The sequence below is a fragment of the Rutilus rutilus genome (genome assembly GCF_951802725.1).
Source record: "Rutilus rutilus genome assembly, chromosome: 12".
Taxonomy (NCBI): Eukaryota; Metazoa; Chordata; class Actinopteri; order Cypriniformes; family Leuciscidae; genus Rutilus; species Rutilus rutilus.
Genome location: NC_140217.1, coordinates 31,028,453 through 31,051,957, shown reverse-complemented (window position 1 = coordinate 31,051,957; position 23,505 = coordinate 31,028,453). Strand labels below are relative to the sequence as shown.

The following is a 23,505-nucleotide window of genomic DNA, read 5'->3' as shown; positions in this document are numbered from 1 at the left end:
AAGCAGGACCTCAGCTTTTAAATGCACGTGCTTATTTAACCCAATTCTCTCACGTGAAGACCGCGTTTGTCAACCCTCGCGGAGTCGCGGCGAGTGCACGGCACCAGAGAGTAATCTTGATGGCACTCGCAAGAAAATGGATAAGCACTCTACATAATCAAATTCACAAATATTACACCATTTAAACATTATTCAAATACATAGGCTACGGAGTTACTAAAACAATCTTTGTCAAAGAATACACTTGTTTGTTCACAGTTTGAACGTTCTTGTTTCCATTTGTTTAATTTCAAGATCTGAGGTGAATTATCCATTGTTGCTTTTACAGCTACAAAGCTGGAGCACTAAATGATATTCAAAGTCACATTACACTCTTTTAACATTAAATAAAGCACATAAACAGTAGGCCTACCTGAGATTATCATCGCCACACTTTGTGTTTGTTGTTCCAGCGCGACGTCTCAGAAAAAAAAGAAAAAAAAACTGGGGGAGGGTGGGGAGGTTGGTTGAGGTTTAAAGCGGTTTACCGCAATACCGCGTTAATTTCTTGCTTTTCAACTGCGGTAAGAAAAAAGGATAACTGGGACAAGCAGCACTGTAATATAAACTAGTTTTATTGCTAGTTTATTGCCCTTGTTGTCTAAAGAAGATGCAAGTGGTGCTTGCATGTGCAAAAATCGTCGCCACAGTGTTTTTCTGAGTGTTGCTATGTGGTTTCTAAGTCATACATCTGATCGTTCATAGAAGTAATAGCAGATATATGTATGTATATGATGATTAGATATTCTTGTTTGTTGCACAAAGAGTGCAGATTACACACCAAAAGTAATACTTAGGGTGAGGAGTTTAAACAAACCCCTATTTCTAAGTGTGAGCAATAGTAATAGTGATTATCTCAGTGGCAAGCACCACTAGCTAATGATTTTAGCAGTTTGATAAAAAAGAAGATGGGGAGGTGGAAGAGTGTGTTTTTGTTTCCCAAAGGCATTTTCAATTGCAGGAGTGCCAGTTTGCTTTACCTGGTTGGTATCCAGGTGTGAGCTGGCAGAGAACAGATCTTGACAGATTAGGTGTGGCCCTATGTTTAATCAGGTTCGTTTTTGAAGCTAGAGGAAGATGTTTCAACCTGCCTGTCTTGCCAGCCCAATGTTGCTTGTAAATGAATAGACTGAAACTGTGATTTAAACTTATACTGTGTCATTAACTGACTCATGTATTGAAGATATGCTGCGTTTGGTTGGCCGGCTGGTATGGGTTGCTATGAGCTGCTACCACTGTACCAAACTTCAAAACTTTTACATGTTAAGTCCTGCCTAAAGAGGTATTATCAGTCTGGAGACCCAACAAAATGAGTGAAATATGAGAAAAATGCATTTGTGGCTTATGAAAAGCTATAAAAATGAGGATAACCATGAACAAAGAACTTTGCGGTATGCAGATAAAGAGATACATTTTTCTTGTGCATGGTGTAATTCATAATTTGTTTGTCCTGATTGATTGGTTAACAGGCCAGAGTGGTGCACAGCTGAAGGAACAATCTGTTGGAGCGGAGTCTACTTCTCTGACTTTGCTTGGTCTTAAGTCAGACACAGAATACGTGATCAACTTGTTCCCTCTAATTCCCCGCAACAGTGCCTCACCAGCTACCCTCACTGCCCGTACATGTGAGTCCTCATACGTTACTGTTCAAAAGTTAGGGGTCAGTTTTTTTATTATTATTAAAGAAATCAATTATTTTTTCAGCAAAGACACATTAAATGGATCAATTTAATGAAAGTATTGTGACAGTAAAGACATTTATAATGTTATAAAAGATTTCTATTTCAAATAAATGCAGTTCTTATGAACTGACTATTCTTCGAAGAATCCTGAAAAAAGTTTTCCATAAAAAATATGAAGCTTTTTCAATGTGATAAAAAAAAAAAAAAAGGATTCTGGAGCACCAAATCAGCATACTGTATGCATTAACTGTTTTTACTGTGTTATTGATCAAATAAATGTAATCTTGGCAAGCATAAGAGACTCCAAACATTTTAATGGAAGTGTACGGTACATGACAGTCTGAGTCAGCCACACAATATGTTGTCTTCTCCTTGCATCTCTGAAGTGTACATGCTAATATATAAAGCTCTTTCTGTGTATATGCCTGTGTTTGCAGTGCGTTTAGAGGGAGTGCAGCAGCTCTCCGTTGAGACCATCTCAAGTAACAGTGTTCGAGTCCGCTGGACAGGCGTGACAGGGGCCAGAGCATATAGAGTCGTTTGGGGCCCTTTCACAGGTCAACACCCAAATCTCAGCTGATTTTTGAAGAGGCTATTTTTAATAAAATGTTTTCTGCAATGTGATAAAGTAATGCATCATCCAGTGAGGATGTCTATGAGTGTTGTAGATGTGATTTCATTATCCCTTAGTAGCTCATTTACTTTTTTCTGTTTTCTGATTCCTGATTCCTGTTTTCTGCTAAGAGTCTTTTTGCCTGTGTTTTTTTTTTTCAGGAAGTGATGTGGAGACTGTAGAACTGAGAGGTGATAGTGAATCTCACACTCTTGGGAATCTGACACCAGACTCAGAGTACATCGTTACAGTCATCGCCCTGTACAACGGAGAAGCTGAAGGACCTGCAGCCACTGCACGTTTTAAAATAGGTACACAAACACACATGTGGACACATCAACATTTTAAAATAGGTACACAAAAACACATGTGGACACATCAACATTTTAAAATAGGTACACAGAAACACACATGTGGACACATCAACATTTTAAAATAGGTACACAGAAACACATGCGGACACATCAACATTTTAAAATAGGTACACAAACACACATGCGGACACATCAACATTTAATGGTACATTGGGGTGGTGGATAACATTTTTGAAAGGGATGCACTGGTTTGGAAATGATTCCTGCAAAAGGTAATTTCTCAGGCAATAATTCTAAAATAAACAACTAAATGAAATAAATGCATGTATTGTTCTTCACTTTCAGATGTCCAGCTAATGGGTAGTAGAGCATTCATTTGTACAGTTGTGTACTTCGTAGACATTGTGTACAAATGGTCTTGAGTTAAGAATAGCACAGAGGGAAAATGTAAGGCAGCATAACAGGAAACCAGATGTGTGGCTCTTTTTCCATCTTGCACACAGGTATCACACACAGACAGTGAGGTGGTTGCTTTTAATCTTGCTATTGACTCACTGTCTGCTAGATCAGAACATAAGAACTGTTTTTTTTTTCATGACTCACAGACTACAGAAATTGAACGCGTGACAGTGTTTGTATATGCTTGTACATGTTATAGCGAGAGGCAAAGAGAAAGAAGGGACTAACTGTCTATAAATATAACAGGACATAAACTTCAGAAAGATGAAAGCCATTGGTTTAATATTTTATGGGTCAGGAGGGGAGATAAAGCTAAAAGATGTTTAATGCATTTGGCTTTTAGAGCGCTCTGAGCAACAGGTCCTGAGAGCTACGACAACAGGACCCACCAGCGTCAGATTAAGCTGGAACCTCATACAGGCCGCCAGAGGCTACCGACTGGAATGGAAAGCCGGAGAGAGTAAGAAACTCTTTAGTAAAACACACAAACACACAAAAAAAAAACTGGGATTTTACTAAATTTAACAGTATATTTTTCAATGTAACACTGTATTTAGATAATTTTGTGTCGTAACAAATTACTGTAAAAAAAAATAGCCATATGCATTGTGGGGTGTGGGATTTTATTGTAATTTACTTTAAATGGATTTTCTCTCAGCCAGTGCAATTGTGTTACACAACACAAATGATTGAACTGTATTACATAGAAAGATACGCCTTGAAATCTATACTACATATGGCAGCGTTGTAGGGAAATATTTTATAAACAGTTAAGGGGTTGTTTGCAATGCAGTTGTATCTGATATGAACAATCTGCATACAAAACATAATTTTACATAAATAATAAACTGAAAAATACCATTTGAACATTACAAATGAGTAACTAAAAGTGACTACAGCAACAAACTTTAATACTTTTTTTATCTTTTTGTAATCCTGCTGACCACAGGAGGCAGAGTTCAGAAGCAAGATTTCCCACAAAGCACCACCAACTATGAGCTCAGAAATCTGCAGCCGAGCACAGAGTACGTCATAACTCTATTTACACTCTACGATGGGCGAGAGGAAGCTACATTCTTTTCAACCAAATCAACAGGTCAGAAAAATTATTTGATGGAAACCAATATAATATTGTTTAAAGTTCAATATTGCAGTTAAACATAGACACAGTGGTGAGTGTGAGACCACTAGTGAAAAATATTTTTCTAATTTTCTACAGATTTTTCATTTTCATTAGTTTTCATTTAACATTGTCACAATATTTAAAAAAAATTGACAATTGACCTTTTTTATCATCTCAAAGTAGCATTCAAGCTGCATGAAACAAGTTTGTGTCAACCTGATGATCATGTTACTCAGCATGGTTTGAAAATGAACCAGATGATCTATAAATAGTACAGACTAGTTAAATATTTATTCTTCGTTTTACATTGTAAAGGTTCTTTGTTTAAAAAGTTGATAAAAGTTTATAAAACAGTCTGGTGCTTATTTTTCCAGGATGTGACTAAATAATTTGTTTTTGTTTGTGCCTTCCGTGCCTTTCATGTAATATGTTGACTCGTGGGTTGTCTTTAGTTGAGCAGTCAGTAGGTCGTGTCACAAACCTGAGGGTGGTGGATTCACTTGGAAAAATTATACAAATAGGATGGACAGGAGTCTCTGGGGCAACGCAGTACAACATCAACATACGGAATACGGAATGTAAGAATATTATTCCATTTTTATACAAATACAGTATGTCGGTATAGCATGAAAATGTTACTTTGTAATACAGTATATCATTCATGAGGTTTCCATTCATTAGATCTGCCACTACACTGCCTGTTTCAATCGATTTACCCATATTTTACAGCAAATACAGAGGTGAACAGAAGAGTTCCTGGGAATCAGACCGTTTTTGGCCTACGGGACCTCATTGACAGTGCACGCTACGCTGTCAGTGTGACGGCACTAGTCGGATCCAAGGAAGGGGAACCAGCAACAGTGTACATTCAAACAGGTTTGAGCATGCATCAGAGTTGTTTTTACTCTGATGACTCTCAAAAGAGTTTGACAATTGTCAGTGTACATATATCAGGTTCATAAATCTGGGCTATGAAAAATGTACAGTAGATACTACTGAAGACACTGTGGATGCATTATTAATGTGCAATCATTTGGTCTGAAAATAACCTGTGGTAACTATATTTTCAAGAACCACCACCGAGGGTGACCAACTTGCGGGTAGTTGGCAGCAACAGTCGACGAGTCAGGATTTCATGGACTGGTGTTTCTGGGGCGACAGGCTACCGGGTTACCTGGAGACAAAGCAATAGTAGGATCTGTTTTTTGCAAACACTAAGGTTTCCTTTTTTAATTGATATATCATTTATGTTGGATTTAATCAGTCAGCTGCTCTCTCTCTCTGTCACAGCTGCAGAAGAATTCCGTGTATTAGGTGGCGATATCACTACCTACACTATAGACGGGCTGCAGCCAGATGATTCTGTTGTTATGGGTGTTGCTCCAGTGATTGATGGGCAGACTGGAGAAGTGGTCTCTGTGTCTACTAGAACCAGTGGTTCTACTGGAATAGTCACAGGGCTACGAGTCGTTGAAGCAACATCCACAAGGATACTAATAACCTGGACTCCTGTGAATAGAGCAACAGGTTATAAAATCACCTGGCGGCGTAGTGATGGTACGGACAACATTAAATTTAGTGCCATAAATTGATGCTAAGATGGAAGTGGAATTATTTTCTTTTGCTTTTTATATTGTAGGAGTGGAAAACTCTGAGAATGTGCGCGCTGATGTGGCTTCCTTTGCCATTGATAGACTCCAGGAAGCTGCAGCCTACCAAGTATTAGTCTCAGCCCTTTTTAACTCACGGGAAGGGCCTGCTGCCACTGTGACTGCAAGGACAGGTAAAACTCCACAGATGTTAATTCAGTAAGACACAACCATAAGCAAGCATTCTAGACATGTTCACATGATCATACGTGTCTTTTTGTTTTCAGAAATATTCAATTAACCATACATGTGAAATTTTAAAATGCTTTTAGTAACTATAAAATTAAAATGGGCAATTCTTATTTTTTGTGGAGTATTGCAGAGTGTGTTATAAATGATTTATCCATGCATATCATTAAAGAAAATCATGTGCCCTTGTAATCTTTAATCAAAAATATTAACCTCCCCTTCCCCTCACAACGACATCTCTTCTCTGATAACGTGCGCTGGCATGAGGGCTGGACAATGATCTCTCTCCTTCACCATCCTTTCACTCAATGACAACTCAATTCAGCAAATGACAACAACCCTACAATCTAATCAATTTCCGATGGACAAAATCAAGTCCCGCCCTACATTTATTTTTGTTTGAGAAGCCATTACACTCATATGTCACAATAGGGAAGAAAAGACCATTTCTGAGCTTTCAGCAATAAGAAATGTTTAATATCAGTCTAATTTTTAACTGTGCCTATTCTATTTTTCAGATCAGGCCGTAGTGGGTCGCGTCACCAATTTACAGGTGCTGGAGGCCCAAGGGGAGGTTGTTCGAGTCAGCTGGGTTGGAGTTCAAAATGCGACATCATACAGAATACTCTGGAAGAGGACAGATGGTCAGATTTCTACAAATCACTCTACAAAATTTCTGATACTTGCTCTGATGATAATATTCTGGCACCGTTCCTAAATAATATAAAATTGAACGAGTTAAGAGTCAATGGCAAAGGATCTGGATGAACCTATTAAAGAAAGTGAGACAATCTCTACGTTGAAGAATAATAAAAGCCCAGGACCCCACGGATATATAAATTAATTCTATAAAAACTTTAAAGAACTAGTTTCTCCGCTCTTATTAAGAGCGCGTCATTATGCGCTGCAATCTGATACAGTGGCGCCCTCGTGGAGGGATGCAACCATTGTTGTAATTCACAAAGAGGGCAAAGATCCTGCTGAATGTCAATCATATCGGCCTATTTCATTGTTAAATAGTGATTTACGTATATTAACTGCCATTCTTGCAAAAAGGGTATATAAATGAATTAGTCAAATTATACATCCGGAGAGATATTATGGAGATAACCTTCGTAGAGCGTTAAATATTATGAGCTATACAAAATCTACAGGTACAAAGGCAGTATTCTTATCACTTGATGCTCATAAGGCATTTGATCGGGTATCTTGGCAGTATCTGATCCAAACTCTTAAATGGTTTAAATTTGGCCCCAATTTCATAAAGTGGGTTCAAACACTCTAAATCAATCCACTCGCCTCAGTGAGAGTTAATGGTTGTAGATCTGGACACTTTACTCTAGAACGTGGATGCAGACAAGGATGTCCATTGTCGCTGTTTGCTATCAGCATCGAACCCCTTGCTCAACTCATTCGGGACGACAGTGCAATTGAGGGAATTGTAATTGGAGAAGAGGAAAGTTGCCGTTATATGCCGATGATATCCTACTTTTCCTAACAGAACCTGAGACAATTTTCCATATTTAAAAAATCTAATTCTCAAGTATGGGTACTACTCTGGATATAAAGTGAATATGGATAAAACTGAGGCCATAGGTGTTAATGGTCAAATTTCAAAACAAATCCAAATTTAAAGCAGGTTCAAATGGCCCAAGAATGGGTTTAAATACTTGGGCATCTTTATTCCCTCCTCTTTGGACCAGTTATACAACAAAAACTATAAAAAAGTGGTTACAAATATTAGTGAAGATTTAAAGAGCAGATGGAAAGCTCTCCCTCTCTCTCTAATTGGCCACGTTGAATCTATTCGTATGAATGTCCTGCCGAGATTACTCTTATTTGTTTCAGATGTTACCTAAGTGGCAAAATCTATCTTTGATTTGCTGAATAAAATAATTTTTACATTTGTTTGGCAAGGAAAACGGCATCTACTTTTGGGCATCTCAATTGAGGCCGCTGGTTTCATGGATGAGAGAAGACACACAAACCCGGTGGATCAAAATTGAAAAGAGCCTCTGTTCCATGCCCCTTAAAATAGTACCATTTTCCAGTGTATTATTAAAAAATGCCTCCATGGGTGAATGGACCAAAGTTACTTAAACAATTTGGAGAACTATACAAAGATCATTTGGTTTGTCTAAAAAAAATCTCATCTGCAGCAAGCATTGGCTATCTTAATGACTTTGCACTGTCTCATACAGACGTGGGTTTCAAAAAGTGGTCACAATATGGACTTGATTTTCTGCACCAATTATTTCATAATGACACACTTAAATCATTTGAACAAATAATAAATAAATTTACATTCCCAAGGTCTGAACTTCACAGATAATTGCAAAATGGAATCCATCCTGCTCAGACAAGTGCTGGAGAAATTGGTAATCACATCCATATTTTGTGGTCATGTCCAAAATTAAGAAATTACTGGAAAGATATATTTGATGCCCTTAAAGATATCTTCCATTATGAAATCCCAGATGACCCCATAATAGCCCTTCTAGGTGTGCGTCCAGAGGGTAGAGCTAAAATATATTTACTACAAATTGTACTCGCTGCGGCCATGAAGTGTATTACATCATGTATATGGTTAAAACCTGACCCTCCATCATACAATGCTTGGATTCATAATGTATGGGAGTTGTACGAAATGGAACAATCACATTTGCATTACGACTTCAGAAAACTGTTTTCTTAAAGAGGGGGGCTCCTGTAATGCCTTTAATTCTCCAGTGATTATGAGTTATACTATCATATCTACCATGTGTGTAGATATGACTCTGCCTTTCTCCATTATTTTTTTAATGTCTCCCCTTCCTCCCGCTGTACTAGGTGTATTTGTTTTCATTCTCTATATAATGTGTACGATATAATTAAGTTTGAAGAATTGTCAATATTGTGGGAACATGATGGACTAACATGTTAAAACCCAATGCCATACTGTATTGTATGTAATGCTGTGGTTCGAAATAAAAATATAAGTAAAAAAAAGAAAAAAAGAAAAAAAAAGAAGAGGACAGATGGTGAGATCTTACAGTGATTTTAAAGTAAACACTCACATAGTCAATTCCTATAGGAAAGAAAAATCACCCATGACATCTTTGTTATCTCAGTTTTCTCCTAGACTGCAGTGATATTAAATGAGATATTTTTGCTAATACTAAAAAAAATTAAATCAAAATGCAAAAAGGTTTTGGTGTTGGTTTGTGACCTCCAGGGGTTAAAGCTCATAAAATATGTAGACTATAGACCATGATAGAAAAATAAAATTGTGAGTGTGATTATAGGTGAAGAGGAGCAGAGTCAGCTGGTTGGTGGTAACGTGACAACAGTGGATCTGAGGCAATTGGATGAAGGGGCACAGTACGAGGTTAAGGTTTTGGCTCTAGTCCGGAACAGAGAGGGCCCACCCGTCTCTGTCAGAATCACCACGGGTGAGTGCTGTTTGTTTGTTTCCCTGCTTTTCGAGTCATATGTACTTATTTATGTTTTTGGAGAAATTCATAAGCGTATACTTTTCTATTCTGCAGAATAAATATATTCACAAAGTGAACAAAATAAAGACGTGAATACTTTTCTTTTGATTGTCTTTTATTGTGGCTTGGCTAAAGATCAGATCAGGTTTAATAGAGATTTTTCCTTATAAAATTCAATAATTATATTGAATTTACTGTTTGTTGTCTAGGGGGACAGAGGGTGACAAGAGTAGAGGGTTTGCGTGTTTTGGATTCGACCCCAGGGGGACTGCGTATAACCTGGAGACCAGTGAGTGGAGCCAGCTCATATAAAATCTATTGGAGGTCTTCACAAGGTAGTTATAAAGGCACACATGTAACCACATACACATACCAGACACAACTAAGTTTATGTAATGTTTCTAGGTGAGCCTGAATCAAGTCGCCAGATTAGTGGTGATGCAACTTTTTACACCCTTGATGGACTGCGTCCTGGTCTAAGCTACACTGTAAGATTGTCTGCTGTGCTGAACAATGAAGAGACTGAAGCTACCTCTATCAGAGCAACCACTGGTACACATGACACAGTCTATCTCATATTTTATCTCTCTGTCTTTTTCCAGCCTCTTTCATTCATTATTCCTGTCTCTTTTTTATAGATGCCCTGCCACCCGTGACTGGTTTGAGTGTGACAGACATCACTGAGAATTCAGTCCTTTTAGGCTGGTCACCAGTAACTGGAGCTACAGGCTATATTTTACGCTGGATAGAGGGAGAGGGTGAGTCTTCCAAAAGCTCAGGAATTGATAGTGTGTGGTTTATTAAGGATCAAAAACACAATTAGAGTTGCATTTAGTGTATTAAATACTCTCTCTCTTTAGACACAGGAACGAGTCAGTCTGAAACGCTGCCCGGAACAGCCACCTCGTACCGTGTGATGGGTCTACAACTGGGCCGTCTATACCGTTTCACTGTGCAACCAAACTTCCAAAACCAGATTGGACCTGAGACCACCGTGGAGGAACGAACAGGTTATACGGTTTCTGTCTCTTTCACTCCTGACTACAGTATAGACAAATTGAAATAGTTTCATTAATTAATTAATTAATTAACTGATTGTTATAGTTAAAAACATAAAACACATGTGAGGACTTCAGATGCATTGTGCACATATAAAAAAATAAAATAAAAATAAAAGGCCTGTCAACATTACCTCGTTAACGCATGCTATTAACTTTTGTCCAGTTTAACGCGTTAAAATATTTAACGCAATCAATGCAGCATCCATACATTTTTGTCATCCTTTGGGTAGCGTTACATTATATGACAACGCTCTTATTCATGTAAATGCTTTCAAACCATTCAAGCGCGACAAGACAAAAGAGACAACGCTGCCTGTGAATGACCTGTCTATGTGACACACACACGACACAGAAAGACGCGTGTCAGAATATAGTACTCTTTCGTGCTTGAATGAATAATAACACACACAATTATGCCAAAATGTCAGTTTTGTCAAGTATCCTCATGACATAAGAGCAGTCTTAAATGAGTTGAATAAAGTCTTAAATGAACGTAAAGTGTTGTGAGAGAATGAGGTGTGTGAGATCCGCATCATGTGCAGCAGCGGCTGGTTTTAAAGGGACAGCAGCCAATAAAGCTTCCTGTCAGTAAAGTTAACCAAAGAACAAAGGGAACAGAGAAAATTACTCACTGCTCTTGACTAAAGAGCTTTAGGGCCCTATCTTACACCCAGCGCAATGCAGCGCCAAGCGTGACGCAAGTGTTTTTTGCTAGTTTCAGTCAGACCCAGTTATCATTTTCACGTCCTGCGCCACGTTGTTTAAATAGCAAATGCATTTGCGCCCATTTGTGCGCCCATGGCCGTGCTGGTCTGAAAACGAGGTGTGTTCTGGCGCATTGTTGGTGCGTTGCTATTTTGAGGCAACAGAGCTTACGAAATTATTTTTTTTATTTAATGAGCGCGTTAGTAATGTGCGCCTGTAGGCGGGTCCACAACGCGCGTACACTCTGCTTATTAAACACACAGGGACGCACGTACAGCAGCACACAAACATACCAAATATTTAAAATAAAATGATTACAATGTAAAAGATTATTATTGTGTACATAAAGATGGTAGAATCCGACTTGTCCCGTAGATGGTCTGCTTGCGCACTTTTACCTCGCACATGAGCAGGTCTTTCCACTATCAAATTCCATCATGTAAATAGCAAATCTGCCATGGCGCGAGCGCAACTGGCATTTAAAGGGAATGGGAGATGAGACTCTGATTGGTTTAACGCATGTTAATCCCAAAACACACCCATTACTCATTAAGAGAATAGGGACAACCCCATAGACCATGCGTTAAACTAGCAAAAGTGGATTCGGACACGCCCTAAGTACACTTGCGCCGTGCACGTTAGACCATGCGCTTAGATCGTTAAAATAGGGCCCTTAATAAGGATTAGTCTTTATTAAATTTATAATTTATGCAGTGCAGACTGTTTGATAACTTAATATTCCTACCTGTTAGACAGGAAGGGTACAGGTAAATATGACATTTATTATGGGCTTATGTGAGGATTGTTTGAAGGTCACTTAAATTAAAAGTTGTTATATTTTTTTAAGCCTAATAAATGTTAAAAAATGTATAGCTTTCAATTACACTGTAATGTTGATTGGCTATAATTAATGTTTAAGGGTGGCGGGGGGTATCATCATCAGTGATACTGACCTTCATTCATAAAAAAGATGCCATAAAACTAGTATTTAAAATATACTGTCTTTATGTTTTTTTCTACATTAATTTGGAGATTAACTGTGAAATGATTAGATTATAAAATATATAAACTAAATATAAACCTATAAAAACGTAAGTGTTGTTAATTGCTTTTTTTCTGTGATTAATCGAGCAAACTTTTTTAATCGATTGACAGCACTAAATAAAACATACTATATTATTGGTATTTTAACAAATGTAAGTACTTATTTCAGTATTTATACGCATTTGTGTTCAGTATGAGCAATATATTTAATTTACCATTATTTTTTACTCTAAAATAAGTAACAATGATGTTTATAGAAAATACAGGTCTGACTCTTTCAGTAAAACCTTTGTGGGTTTATTTCATACAGTACTCTCTTGACTTTGAAGTTGAGGCAAATTATAGCTTGCAGTGTGAGTACAGTGAACAACATGCTATTATACTAGTCAGTCACTGGGAGATGTTTCGCTCACTACATGCTCTCACTACTAGCAATTTTTTTAAAGTTACAGAGACCATTTATACAGAAAATAGCTGTGTGCTTATATTAGCTTTATTTTTTTAGCATAGCTTTATTTTTACAAGCCAAGATTTCATGGCTGTGTAGCTGGGTAACAATGTTTCTAGTTGTTCTGCAGACAGCAGTGATGATTTAATGGACTACATGTCATGAATTGCAACATAGTTCTACTGACTGTATTGTTCTTCAGCTGTATTCATAGCTTAATATGTTTAATACATCCATGTTTTAGTGTGTGTTGGAGGCCGTTTGGATGTGGTCTTCCTTGTTCCTGCGTCTCGTGATCGCTCTGGCATGGGAGCACGTGTGTTGTCTCTGTTGGCTAGTTCTGCTAGATCCTTCACCTCCATCGGTCCCAGAGACTCTCAGGTGCATTTCTTTCTATCTTTTTATACTAGGTATTAAGGTATCAATTATTTTTTTTTTTTTATAAATTGAGAGTACCCTCTTCTGACAGCGTGAATGAAGCATTGAGCAGGCCAGTGTTAATGAAGTGCTTGTAATACCTGTTTGCTCCAGATGGGGGTAGTGATGTACAGTGAAGATCCAAAAGTGCGCTTCCTCCTCAATCGTCATAGCAACAGTGAGAGCCTTCTGCGGGATATTCCGTCCATCCCATTCAATGACAGACCAGGAAATAATATAGGTTCGTTTGTATGTTTTAATTTTTAATTAATATTTTTAAACTTTGTGGCTATCCTGTTTTGATGTTGGTGTACCATGAGTAAGTATGTGAATGTCCAGGTCATGTTATATATGTAAATTTTTTCCACAGTAATGAGAGCATTGAAGGGGGTTTTAGCTGTGACAAAACATAGCACCAAAGTTTAATTTAATTTCAAAATAGAATTTTTTTTTCATCAGAATCTAAATTATATATATGGTATCATTATCTTGAACGTGAGTGTACTGATATTTTCTGATTTTATGTGCAGGCCGGGCAATGACATACGCGCGTCAGTTTTTGCTGAGCACGGCAGCAGGTCGGAGGTCTGGCATTCCTGGGGTGGTTGTTATTATAGCTGACGAGAAGTCAACCGATGATCTTAGCAAACCTGCTGCCACTGTTAGAGCCGATGGTAAGCCATACAAAATCAGACCCAACATATTAAATTTACACACACACACACAGCAAACCATCCCGGCTGCTCTGTCCCATGTTCATATGAGTGAGTTAGCGCTGTAATAACTCTGTCCCTCAGGTGTGACAGTGTTGGCGGTAGGAATTGGACGGGCAGACCCTACAGAGCTCCGTTTGGCAGTGACTGATGGCAGCACTCAGAATCTGATCTTAGCTCAAGACACAAATCAGCTCTATGGTCTCCACCCCGACCTGGCAGACCTCCTCTGTGGCCTTGCACGGGGGACCGGTGTCACGGTCAGATACGATCCATCCGTCTAAGCTGTCATTAATGTTGTATCATCATTTTTTTATTATGACGCTTGCTTGGCCTGTCAAGCCTGCGAGAGTCATGATACAGCAGAAGGTTTCAAACCTCTCTGATAGTGTCTATTGATGAGAAAAGAAGACCTGGTACAAAAAAGACTCACTTTGATTTGTTGTCTCCTTTTAGACAGGGTCTTGTACTGTAGAGTGTCCCCAGGTAAGTGTGTATTGAAAATGCACAAACATCCAAACATAATTACACATAAAAGCTGCATATACACTTAAGCAAGTTTTGTTTTTGTTTACATTTGCACATCTACATGCAATTTGTACCACAAAAGATGTTTACTTATGTCTATGTTGCAGGGTGCTAAAGGGGAACAGGGTCAGAAGGTAATAATTATTGTGGTGTCTTTCTTTTTGTTTTTGCACATAAACACTGCAAGTTGACTTGTTGGCCTTTATTTTTACTGTAGTTTTCTTGTGAATACATTATGTCTTTTTGTGTGTATACAGGGTGAAAGAGGCAGAGATGGAGTAGACGGAAGGAAAGGCGAGCCTGTAAGTTCATCTACATGCACATTTAGCTGTGTTTGTTCATCTACACAATGGGATGCATTCATTCTTGCTTAGAAACAATTTGTTTCTACATGCTGGAGTAAATGTCAGTCTAATTCTGTGTGTTTGTTTTTTAAATAGGGTCGTGATGGTTTATCGGGTCGTGAGGGCCCCAGAGGACCAGAGGGGCCACCAGGTCAACCAGGCAGTGATCTGGGAGTGAGAGGAGAGAAAGGCGAGAGAGTAAGTGGCACTTAATTATGCATACACACATACGCACGCAGATCACACATGTTGATATACTCTCAACTTCTCTATTTTGTTCTGTCCATCTTTTTCAGGGTTTTCCAGGATTGGACGGCAATCCAGGTGTTCCAGGTCGTTCTGGTGCAGTTGGACTACCAGTAAGAATGAAACATGAACAATGTAATTAAGTGGTGCTGTTAAAACAGGTATTTGTGGATATATGTACATCTAAATGCAAAACATGAATGGTAATAATCAGGGCTGGATGCATAATAAAACCTCTTAATCTCTTAATTATTTAAATCCCCTTTAAAACAGTGGCACTTAAAATATTAAAGCTAAACAAATTCTCACTTACTGATTTCTAACGTAAGTTCATTGTGTGATGACATTCTGTTTTCTAGGGCACTCAGGGATTACCAGGTGTTAGAGGAGACCCTGTGAGTACACATTAACAAACTACATATATAGACAAAAAACATACACAAACTCTTATAAAATGTTTTATCTGTTTTGTTTTACAGGGAGAACCAGGTCTTGTGGGGCCTCAGGGATTGAAGGGAGAGAAAGGTGAAAGGGTAAGATATTGAAATTAAAATGAATCTCTCACTGCTTTACTCTACCCCTTTATTTAGCAGGATTTTACTATTTACTACAGGGGGAATCTGGATCTGCTGTTGGAGGAGGTTTACCAGGCCGTAAAGGAGAGCCAGGAATCCCAGGGATCCCTGTAAGAAACACAAGAAAATCACTCACACCTGCACAGTGACAAAAAAGCAGCATGTATAAGCACTCAAAAAACAACAGGGTATTTATATTACCCGTTCTATGTCTCTCTGTCTTTTTAGGGCACTCCTGGTCGTCCAGGTGTGGTTGGGGCAAAAGGAGAGGCAGGTCCACAAGGTCTGTCTGGACAGGATGGTCGCCCTGGGTTGCCAGGCTCTCCGGGACTTCCTATTAAGGTCAGAATCCTTTGACTTTTCTGTTTAAAGTGTCTCTCAATGTGCAGTATGGCTCCTCTCCACCACCCCAGATATAACAGAAGGCTTGATGGATGAACTCACGGCTCGATTGGACTCCTGTTGTGTCAAAAGTGATAATACCTTTCAGTTTTATGGGCGTCACCATCTTTGATATTTCTTTGGACACTGTCGCTATATAGAGTTGCTCATAAGAGAATACGGGCTTGGCTCCTGTTGCACGTTCATACAGATAGTATTCGAGATGCTACTGTTAGTTGCTATGTAAACGGGACATTTTGAGACTTGCACCTGTAATTAAATGTAATTCATTGTTTTCACTGTTTGAAGTTTCAGATATGCCTTCAGCTAATCATGTACCTGTCTGTTTTTGTGTTTCATTTCATTTTCCTGCAGGGTGACAAAGGCAGCTCTGGAGAGAGGGTGAGTCTATATACATTCTTATGATAAAATTCCTTCTCAAAAAAGATGAGAAAACAATTGACAGTATAAGAATAATACAGAACAAATATTATGATATAAGACAGGTTTGACAAATATGACAAATATTATGATATAAGACAGGTTTACAGGTTTCAAATATTATGAAATAAGGTTTACACAATGGCGTGTAAACCACTATATTTCGAGAGTTACACTGTCCAAAAGCGACAAAGCATGTTTAGGCTGATTCAATAATGTAAATGTTAAATAATTTTTCTGACAATCAATTAATTTATATGTTACCACATGAAGCATGTTTTTAGTCTATTTTTCAGTGTATGTTAAACATACAGAAATATTATTGTATTTATTGCATGTATTCCATATATTAGGAAGATGGTATTTCATATGCCTTTAACACACAATCTATGTAAACATCAGATGGAACAAGAATTGACATTAGTTAAAAAAATGTTTTGCATAATTTCAGAAGTCCACCACACTCCACTGATATAAATGAAATAAATTTTACGATGCATTTCTAGTGAATTTGAAAGCAATAATAATTATTTTATATGTGGAGAAGCAGTGTCCTATGTTGTTTAAGGATTCAACATGGATAAAGTAATCTAATCACTGTGAGAACTCTCTGATGGCATACTAACATCTGTTATGACAATTAGGCACATTTCTTGAACATAAATGTTTTGATCTGTTTATTCTGATTAATAGGGTCCTCCCGGAGTGGGCAGTGGGGTAGCTGCTAAAGGAGATGCCGGTGAACCCGTGAGTGTTTTCATTATTCATGACAAAGTGGCAGTGTAAATGGATGTTGACGTGTGTATGTGTGCCTGCTGCTTTAAACTGGTTGTGTGTACTACAATGTGTGTTTTTGAGTTTTTATTGCATGCACTTAATGGTATTTGTGTGTTTTTAGGGAAGTCCTGGACTGTCTGGTCTACAAGGCCCACGAGGACTGACTGGACAAAAAGGAGCTAAAGGAGAAACTGTATGTTTTTGTCTGACATATATATACATATATATATATATATATATTTTTTTTTTCTACATTGTTTGTAAGCAATTTTATTTGTGTGGGTTTTTGTAAAATGTCTGCTTTTCTTGTCTATGAATGCATTCCCTTAACCTGGCCTGTGTGTGTGATGGTGTTGCAGGGTGAGAGTGCTGAGGGTAAACCAGGCCCCCAAGGAGACACCGGAGACCCTGGTGATCGGGTATGAAAATCTTTCACTAAAATGTTTCATGCTCACTCTAATATTCATACTTATTTTTCTTTTATTCTTGTCATTTTGTTTCAGGGTCCCCGGGGACCTCCGGGTGAAATCGGAAGTAAGGTAAAGAAACAAATTCTGTCCATGACTTTATTGTGACTTGTGTCATCAAACTTTCTAAATGCATAATCTATGAATCAGTTGATGAAGTTTTGTTTTTGATTGTTCCTTCAGGGTGACCGAGGACAGACTGGAGCTCCTGGTTCAGATGGAGCCAAGGTGAGTATGTGTCTACACATGATCTGAACAGCGGCGGTTTCTTCATTAGGGCGATTGGGCGACGCACCACCAAAGTGTGAAAGGGACTTTTTCAATCACAATCTCATTCAACCACAGAGTTACGCTAGCAGTCACTCACTGTTGTTCTGCCTCTGGATATAGTCCAATCAGCGCCAAGTCACGTTCTGTGGAGTACCGCCTCTTTTTGGGCGATTTCACTCTGGCTGAGAATCGCCCAGAGTGTTCCCATAGACTTACATTAAAAGATTTTTTTTTTCGAACTGCAGGCACTGCAATGCATTCTCTATGGCTTCCGGGAGGGCTCGCACTAACGTGCTTTCGTCATCACACGTAAACTTCACTTGTGCAGCGATTGGTTGAAACAAATATACCTCCAATAATATTTATCCATAAGCTGAAGTGACATCCAATAATTTCCTCAGTGCGTAACTTACATTTCACGGACATATTCTCCATCTGTAAATGTTAGAAAGTCAATATTTCCAGCTTGCTGTCATGAGATAAACTTCCGTGAACGAGCGCCGCCGCGTGCATGCGTGCCGAACAGACGGAGCGCAATAATTCTGACTAAAATATACATTAGCACTAAATTATAAAAAAATTTAGCTAAAATATTTGTTGTTGAATATTTGTTGTTGTTGGTGAACATAAATGTGCTAGAAAATTTCAAACCTACATGTGTATTTTTATGATAGTAGCTTTTTTTTTTTTTTTTTTTTTTTAAATTTAACTACTTCTTTAAAAAGCATTATTTTGTTTTTAGATTGTAATGTTGCAATGTTAGAATGTAATAATGTGATTTGACCCCTTTTTTGGATAGACTGCAGATAGACAGCAAGGTTTGTTTTTATAACCTTCAATATGAACATTGTTTGTAGGACAATATTGATCTGGATATTAAATATATATAAAAAAAAATTAAATACAGTTTGTTTTTATTCAAATAGAAAAATAATAATTAAATACTCAGATTATACCATACATCGCCATTTAGCCCAAAAATTCAGATTTATTTGGCAATTGGCTATTTCCCAACCCTACCGGCTGAAGTTTTAGCTAAACTTTAGGCTAATGATAGCTACATTATCACTGTTAAATTGTTATTTAACAATTAGCCTACATTCAGTCCTGGTTTAATAATTCAGTTTGTTGCGCCCCCCAATTTTTTTTAGCACCAGCCGCCACTGGATCTGAAACATCTCTCTATCAGTGTATCCAGATTTGTACCATATGTATTATGCTCTTTAGTGTTCTTCAGGCTTGTTTTGAATGTTATGTGTGCCAAGTCATTTGATTCACCTTAGATAGTACAACAATTTAAATTAGTGAGATTTCATTTTTATATCATTCTTTGTATCATTTTGATATTTTTTAGGGTGACCGAGGCCTTTCAGGTCCAGCAGGAGAAAAGGTGTGCCCTTAAGCTACATAAGATAGATATAGATATAGCATAGATATATATATATATTTTTATATATACAGAGAGCTGTGAGTAATACTATACTTCTTTGTATCTGTTTTTGTTTGTATGTTAGGGAGATAAAGGTTCAGCAGGCCCCCCTGGACCTCAAGGACTGAGGGTGAGTGGCTGCACAAACCATGATAAGTCACAAGCCATGTGAAAATGCATGAGTGTACATGCATGTTGTAAATAATTTATACGTGCCCTCAGGGTTTGCCAGGGAGCAATGGCCTTCCTGGAGAGAAGGTAAGTAAAGATGTCAGCTCAACAAACAGCATTAATCTTGCATTATATATATATATATATATATATATATATATATATGTATATATAAGTATATATGAATTTATGTGTCTCTGTTTGCTATAAGGGCACCGAGGGTGCAAAAGGGGAACCAGGAAGCAGTGTAAGATCAGACTTTTCATGTTTTAAAATGTATATGAATGTTTCATGCATTTGTAATTGTCCTCTTGATGGTGACGTTCTTCACTGTGGCTTTTTTTTTAGCAGGGTCCAGGTTCATTTGGGAGAAAAGGAGAGCGGGTATGACTTTTGAGAACAATGCAGAGACTTTGTCTGTGTCAGATAACAGTATTTCCATTTTATTCTTAAGTCTAAATCTTTTTTTATACTGACATTTAGATGGTACAAAACCAGCAAAATCAGATTTTTAATGCCAAAGTTCCATTCAAACCTTCAACCATTTTAACTCTCTTCTATTTCTTCTTTTAGGGTGAAAGGGGCTTTGCCGGTCCTGATGGTGATAAAGGTGATAAAGGAGATGCAGGACAAAAAGGGGAAAGGGTGAGTTTTGTGAATGAATGAAGGTGTTCATCTGGGAAACCGCCTGCTCTTATGAGATAGTGAGGACATTTTAAAATCGAAATTACACTTATAGTTGTGGTCAGAATTATTAAATCTGCATTGTTTATCCTTTTGATCTTTTATTCAAAAATTGTGCAAAAATCATTGAAGTAAAATAATTGAAAGTGGGGGATAAATCACATTATGAAATAAATGTATTTTTCCAAAACATGTTGGCCACAATTATTAGCACCCCTAGAATTTTTTATGAGTAAAATATCTCTGAAGTATATTCCCATTCATATTTACATTTTTTAGAACACCAGGGTGAGTAGGAACATGAAATTGTTTAGTTATGACTTGTTTCACAGGAGTTTAAATATGAGGAAACACAAAGACCAAATTCCCTTAATCATCCATCACAATGAGTAAAACCAAAGAATATAGTTCTGACTCTCCAAGGATCACAGATGGAGAATTGCAGAGATTAGTTGAGTCTTAAGGTCAGAAAGCTTAAAAAAAAAAAAAAAAAAAAACCTACATCACCACATGTTGTTTGGGAGGGTTTCAAGACAAATCTGCCTCGCTCATCCAAGAACAAACTCCAGTATATTCAGTTGTCAGACACGACTGGAACTTCAGAAGGGACGGGATTCTATGGTCAGATGAAACACACAAAAAAAGCTTTTTGGCAGCAAGACCCAGATGGGTTTGGACCAAACGGATAAAAAGTACCCCATATCCACAGTTAAATATACTGCTGGATCTTTAATGTTGTGGGCCTATTTTTTTACCAGGAGGTCCTGGACATCTTGTTCAGATACATGGTATCATGGATTGTAGCAAATAGCAACAGATTAAAAATCTAAACCCGACAGCCTCTGCTAGAAATCTTATAATGGCCAGTGGTTGGATCTTCCATCAGGACAACGATCCAAAACAAACATCAAAATCAACACAAAAATGTGTCACTGTGTACAAAATGAAGCTTCTGTCATGGCCTACCCAGCTCCCTGAACGGAACCCTATAGAAAATGACTGGGCTGAACTGAAGAGAAGAAGCACCAACATGGAACTGGGAATCTGAAGGTTCTGGAGAGATTTCTTTTGGAGGAATGTTCTCTGATCTCTTGTCAGGTGTTCTCCAAACTCATCAGGCATTATAGGAGAAAACTCAGAGCTGTCTTGGCAAAAGGAGGTTGCAAAAAATATTTAATGAAAGGGTGCCAATAATTGTGGCCAAAGTGTTTAGGAGAAAACCATTTATTTCATAATGTGATTTATCCCCCACTTGCAATTATTTTACTTCAATGAAAGGTTAGATTTTTGTGAAATTTTGGAACGAAAGATCAAAAGGATAAACAATGCAAATTTATTTTTCACAGCCATCTTTGATCATATTTACCAGGGGTGCCAATAGTTATGACCACAACTGTATGTTGACATTGAGTTTGTTTATGGTGATCACACAGACTTGTGAAATAAGCTCTTATTATTCTTATTATTCAGAAATGGATTCATAAGATTAATTTCAAGGTGCAACTGAAATTGTGAAACTGCATTATTGAACCTTTCTAATCTGTCCCACAGGGTGCCCCTGGAGCAGGAGAGCCCGGCCAACCCGGATCTAAAGGGGACCAAGGCGATCGGGTAAGTTTGTCTACATGACTTTCACAGGGAGGAAATGTTCACACCGATATATAAACTTGTGACAATACCGGTATTACCTAGAACACCTGGGGTGGGGTGGTAGGGGTTTGATTTTGAATGCGTGCTCACTTTTCACATTCGCTTATAAATTAGAGATCAAGTGTACTCTGTGTATATTGGCCTATAATTTGCGGCCATCAAGGAGCCGCCATCAGTATGCGGGGTATCAAAATCGCTTTTGAATGCATGCTCGCTTTTTACTTCGCTTTCAAAATTCATGATCACATGTATTCAGGATCTGTTCCGCACCGAATCCTTTGCCACCGTCATCAGTCATCTCTCCTTACTCTCTTCACATGATAAGGGAAATCTGACTCCTGCTGCACTGTGCTGCGACTCTGCAGCTTGTACTGTATGGAGCAGACCAGATGCTTTCAGTTTGTAATTGTAGTGTCCGTTGTCCAACTGAACAAAATAAAATAAAAATAAAAAATTATTTCTATAAAAAAGCAAAACAACAGTGTGGGCAGTGCCGTAATGGGCAAGTAATGTAATCGGTGTACGACTGAACACCGTGTAACACCGGTAATACTGACTACTGCAGCAAGCCTACACTAGATTTGCATTTGCAGATGAAAATACCAGAGCATGGAAAGCAGTAAAAGTATAGCAGTAAAGCTTTGGTTTCAGGGCTTTTGTTCTGTGGAAATGAAATGCCGAATCAACTGCTGTAGTAGTAGTCATAACATTCAACATATTCCTAGTCTAGTTATCTAATAAACATGACATTATATATTACAAGAATTGTTGGGTACTTGACGAATTGCTTTTGTTCCTCTTTTGTCACTTTGGATAGAATTGTCTGCTAATTGCATAAATGTAAAAATCGAAATGTCACTTGTCTTTTGTGCATGAGAATCAACACAAAGTGACTCCATATTTGCAGTGGAAGAAGACTAATCACATTTCATTATGCAAATAAATGCATGAAAGAAAAACAATTGCAAATGAATAATAACATTACGAATGTCGAACTGTATAGTTCTGTAACTGTATTTAAATAGTACAGTTTAAAGAAACCAGAAATAAATAGCACATCTACATTTCCCTCATCCTATCAATAAGAAAGAAACATACTGAATTCATCAATAGCTGTTTATCTATTCAGGGTCTCATTGGATTGTCTGGAAAACCTGGTGCGAAGGTAAAGTGGGCCCTTAAACTGTCTCTCTCATTCCAGTGACTCCGCATTAGCCTGAATAAGTTGTCATACATTGCTCGCCCTCTTTTCTCTGTGTGACTCTAGGGCAATCAAGGTGACTCAGGGGAGAGAGGGGAGGCAGGCAATCCTGGTTCACAGGGGCCCATGGGCCCCAGAGGGAAAGATGTGAGAGTCTACACACATTTATACATGAACACAGGCCTAAATGCTGCTTCTAACAACTTCATCTGCAAATAATAGTCATCAACCAACATTTTTTGGGGGGTTTAAGTGTGTCTGTCATATTAGGTCTTTCTGAAAGTTACTACTTTTACCATCTCTCTCTGTTACTATTCTGTTTTTTTTTTCTTTCAATGTGTTTTTAACATTTAACTCTTTCTTGTTTTTCTTCTAACAACTTTCTTTCTCAGAGAAGTAACAAGTAGTCAAG

At 37.9% G+C, this 23,505-nt stretch overlaps 1 protein-coding gene across 3 annotated transcripts in view; it reads left to right on the top strand.

The window, feature by feature from the left end:
- col7a1 (collagen, type VII, alpha 1) overlaps positions 1-23,505 on the top strand; it is a 62,035-nt gene that overhangs the window by 12,598 nt on the left and 25,932 nt on the right. For 2 of the 3 annotated variants that reach the window (XM_084426166.1, XM_084426165.1), the window contains exons 10-53: positions 1,509-1,664; positions 2,159-2,278; positions 2,496-2,645; positions 3,451-3,567; positions 4,057-4,203; positions 4,683-4,808; positions 4,960-5,106; positions 5,302-5,421; positions 5,521-5,787; positions 5,870-6,013; positions 6,587-6,712; positions 9,353-9,499; positions 9,751-9,876; positions 9,947-10,093; positions 10,180-10,299; positions 10,402-10,551; positions 13,044-13,180; positions 13,331-13,457; positions 13,747-13,890; positions 14,014-14,189; positions 14,386-14,415; positions 14,565-14,591; positions 14,715-14,759; positions 14,898-14,999; positions 15,098-15,160; positions 15,407-15,442; positions 15,527-15,580; positions 15,661-15,732; positions 15,851-15,964; positions 16,379-16,405; positions 17,138-17,191; positions 17,343-17,414; positions 17,581-17,640; positions 17,725-17,760; positions 17,872-17,916; positions 19,313-19,348; positions 19,473-19,517; positions 19,610-19,645; positions 19,770-19,805; positions 19,907-19,942; positions 20,132-20,203; positions 21,794-21,853; positions 23,022-23,057; positions 23,160-23,240. In XM_084426166.1, coding sequence (XP_084282292.1) covers positions 1,509-1,664; positions 2,159-2,278; positions 2,496-2,645; positions 3,451-3,567; positions 4,057-4,203; positions 4,683-4,808; positions 4,960-5,106; positions 5,302-5,421; positions 5,521-5,787; positions 5,870-6,013; positions 6,587-6,712; positions 9,353-9,499; positions 9,751-9,876; positions 9,947-10,093; positions 10,180-10,299; positions 10,402-10,551; positions 13,044-13,180; positions 13,331-13,457; positions 13,747-13,890; positions 14,014-14,189; positions 14,386-14,415; positions 14,565-14,591; positions 14,715-14,759; positions 14,898-14,999; positions 15,098-15,160; positions 15,407-15,442; positions 15,527-15,580; positions 15,661-15,732; positions 15,851-15,964; positions 16,379-16,405; positions 17,138-17,191; positions 17,343-17,414; positions 17,581-17,640; positions 17,725-17,760; positions 17,872-17,916; positions 19,313-19,348; positions 19,473-19,517; positions 19,610-19,645; positions 19,770-19,805; positions 19,907-19,942; positions 20,132-20,203; positions 21,794-21,853; positions 23,022-23,057; positions 23,160-23,240 — 4,169 coding nt within the window. The remainder of the gene's footprint in view (positions 1-1,508; positions 1,665-2,158; positions 2,279-2,495; positions 2,646-3,450; positions 3,568-4,056; positions 4,204-4,682; positions 4,809-4,959; positions 5,107-5,301; positions 5,422-5,520; positions 5,788-5,869; positions 6,014-6,586; positions 6,713-9,352; positions 9,500-9,750; positions 9,877-9,946; positions 10,094-10,179; positions 10,300-10,401; positions 10,552-13,043; positions 13,181-13,330; positions 13,458-13,746; positions 13,891-14,013; positions 14,190-14,385; positions 14,416-14,564; positions 14,592-14,714; positions 14,760-14,897; positions 15,000-15,097; positions 15,161-15,406; positions 15,443-15,526; positions 15,581-15,660; positions 15,733-15,850; positions 15,965-16,378; positions 16,406-17,137; positions 17,192-17,342; positions 17,415-17,580; positions 17,641-17,724; positions 17,761-17,871; positions 17,917-19,312; positions 19,349-19,472; positions 19,518-19,609; positions 19,646-19,769; positions 19,806-19,906; positions 19,943-20,131; positions 20,204-21,793; positions 21,854-23,021; positions 23,058-23,159; positions 23,241-23,505) is intronic. The other variant, XM_084426167.1, reaches the window with a different exon arrangement.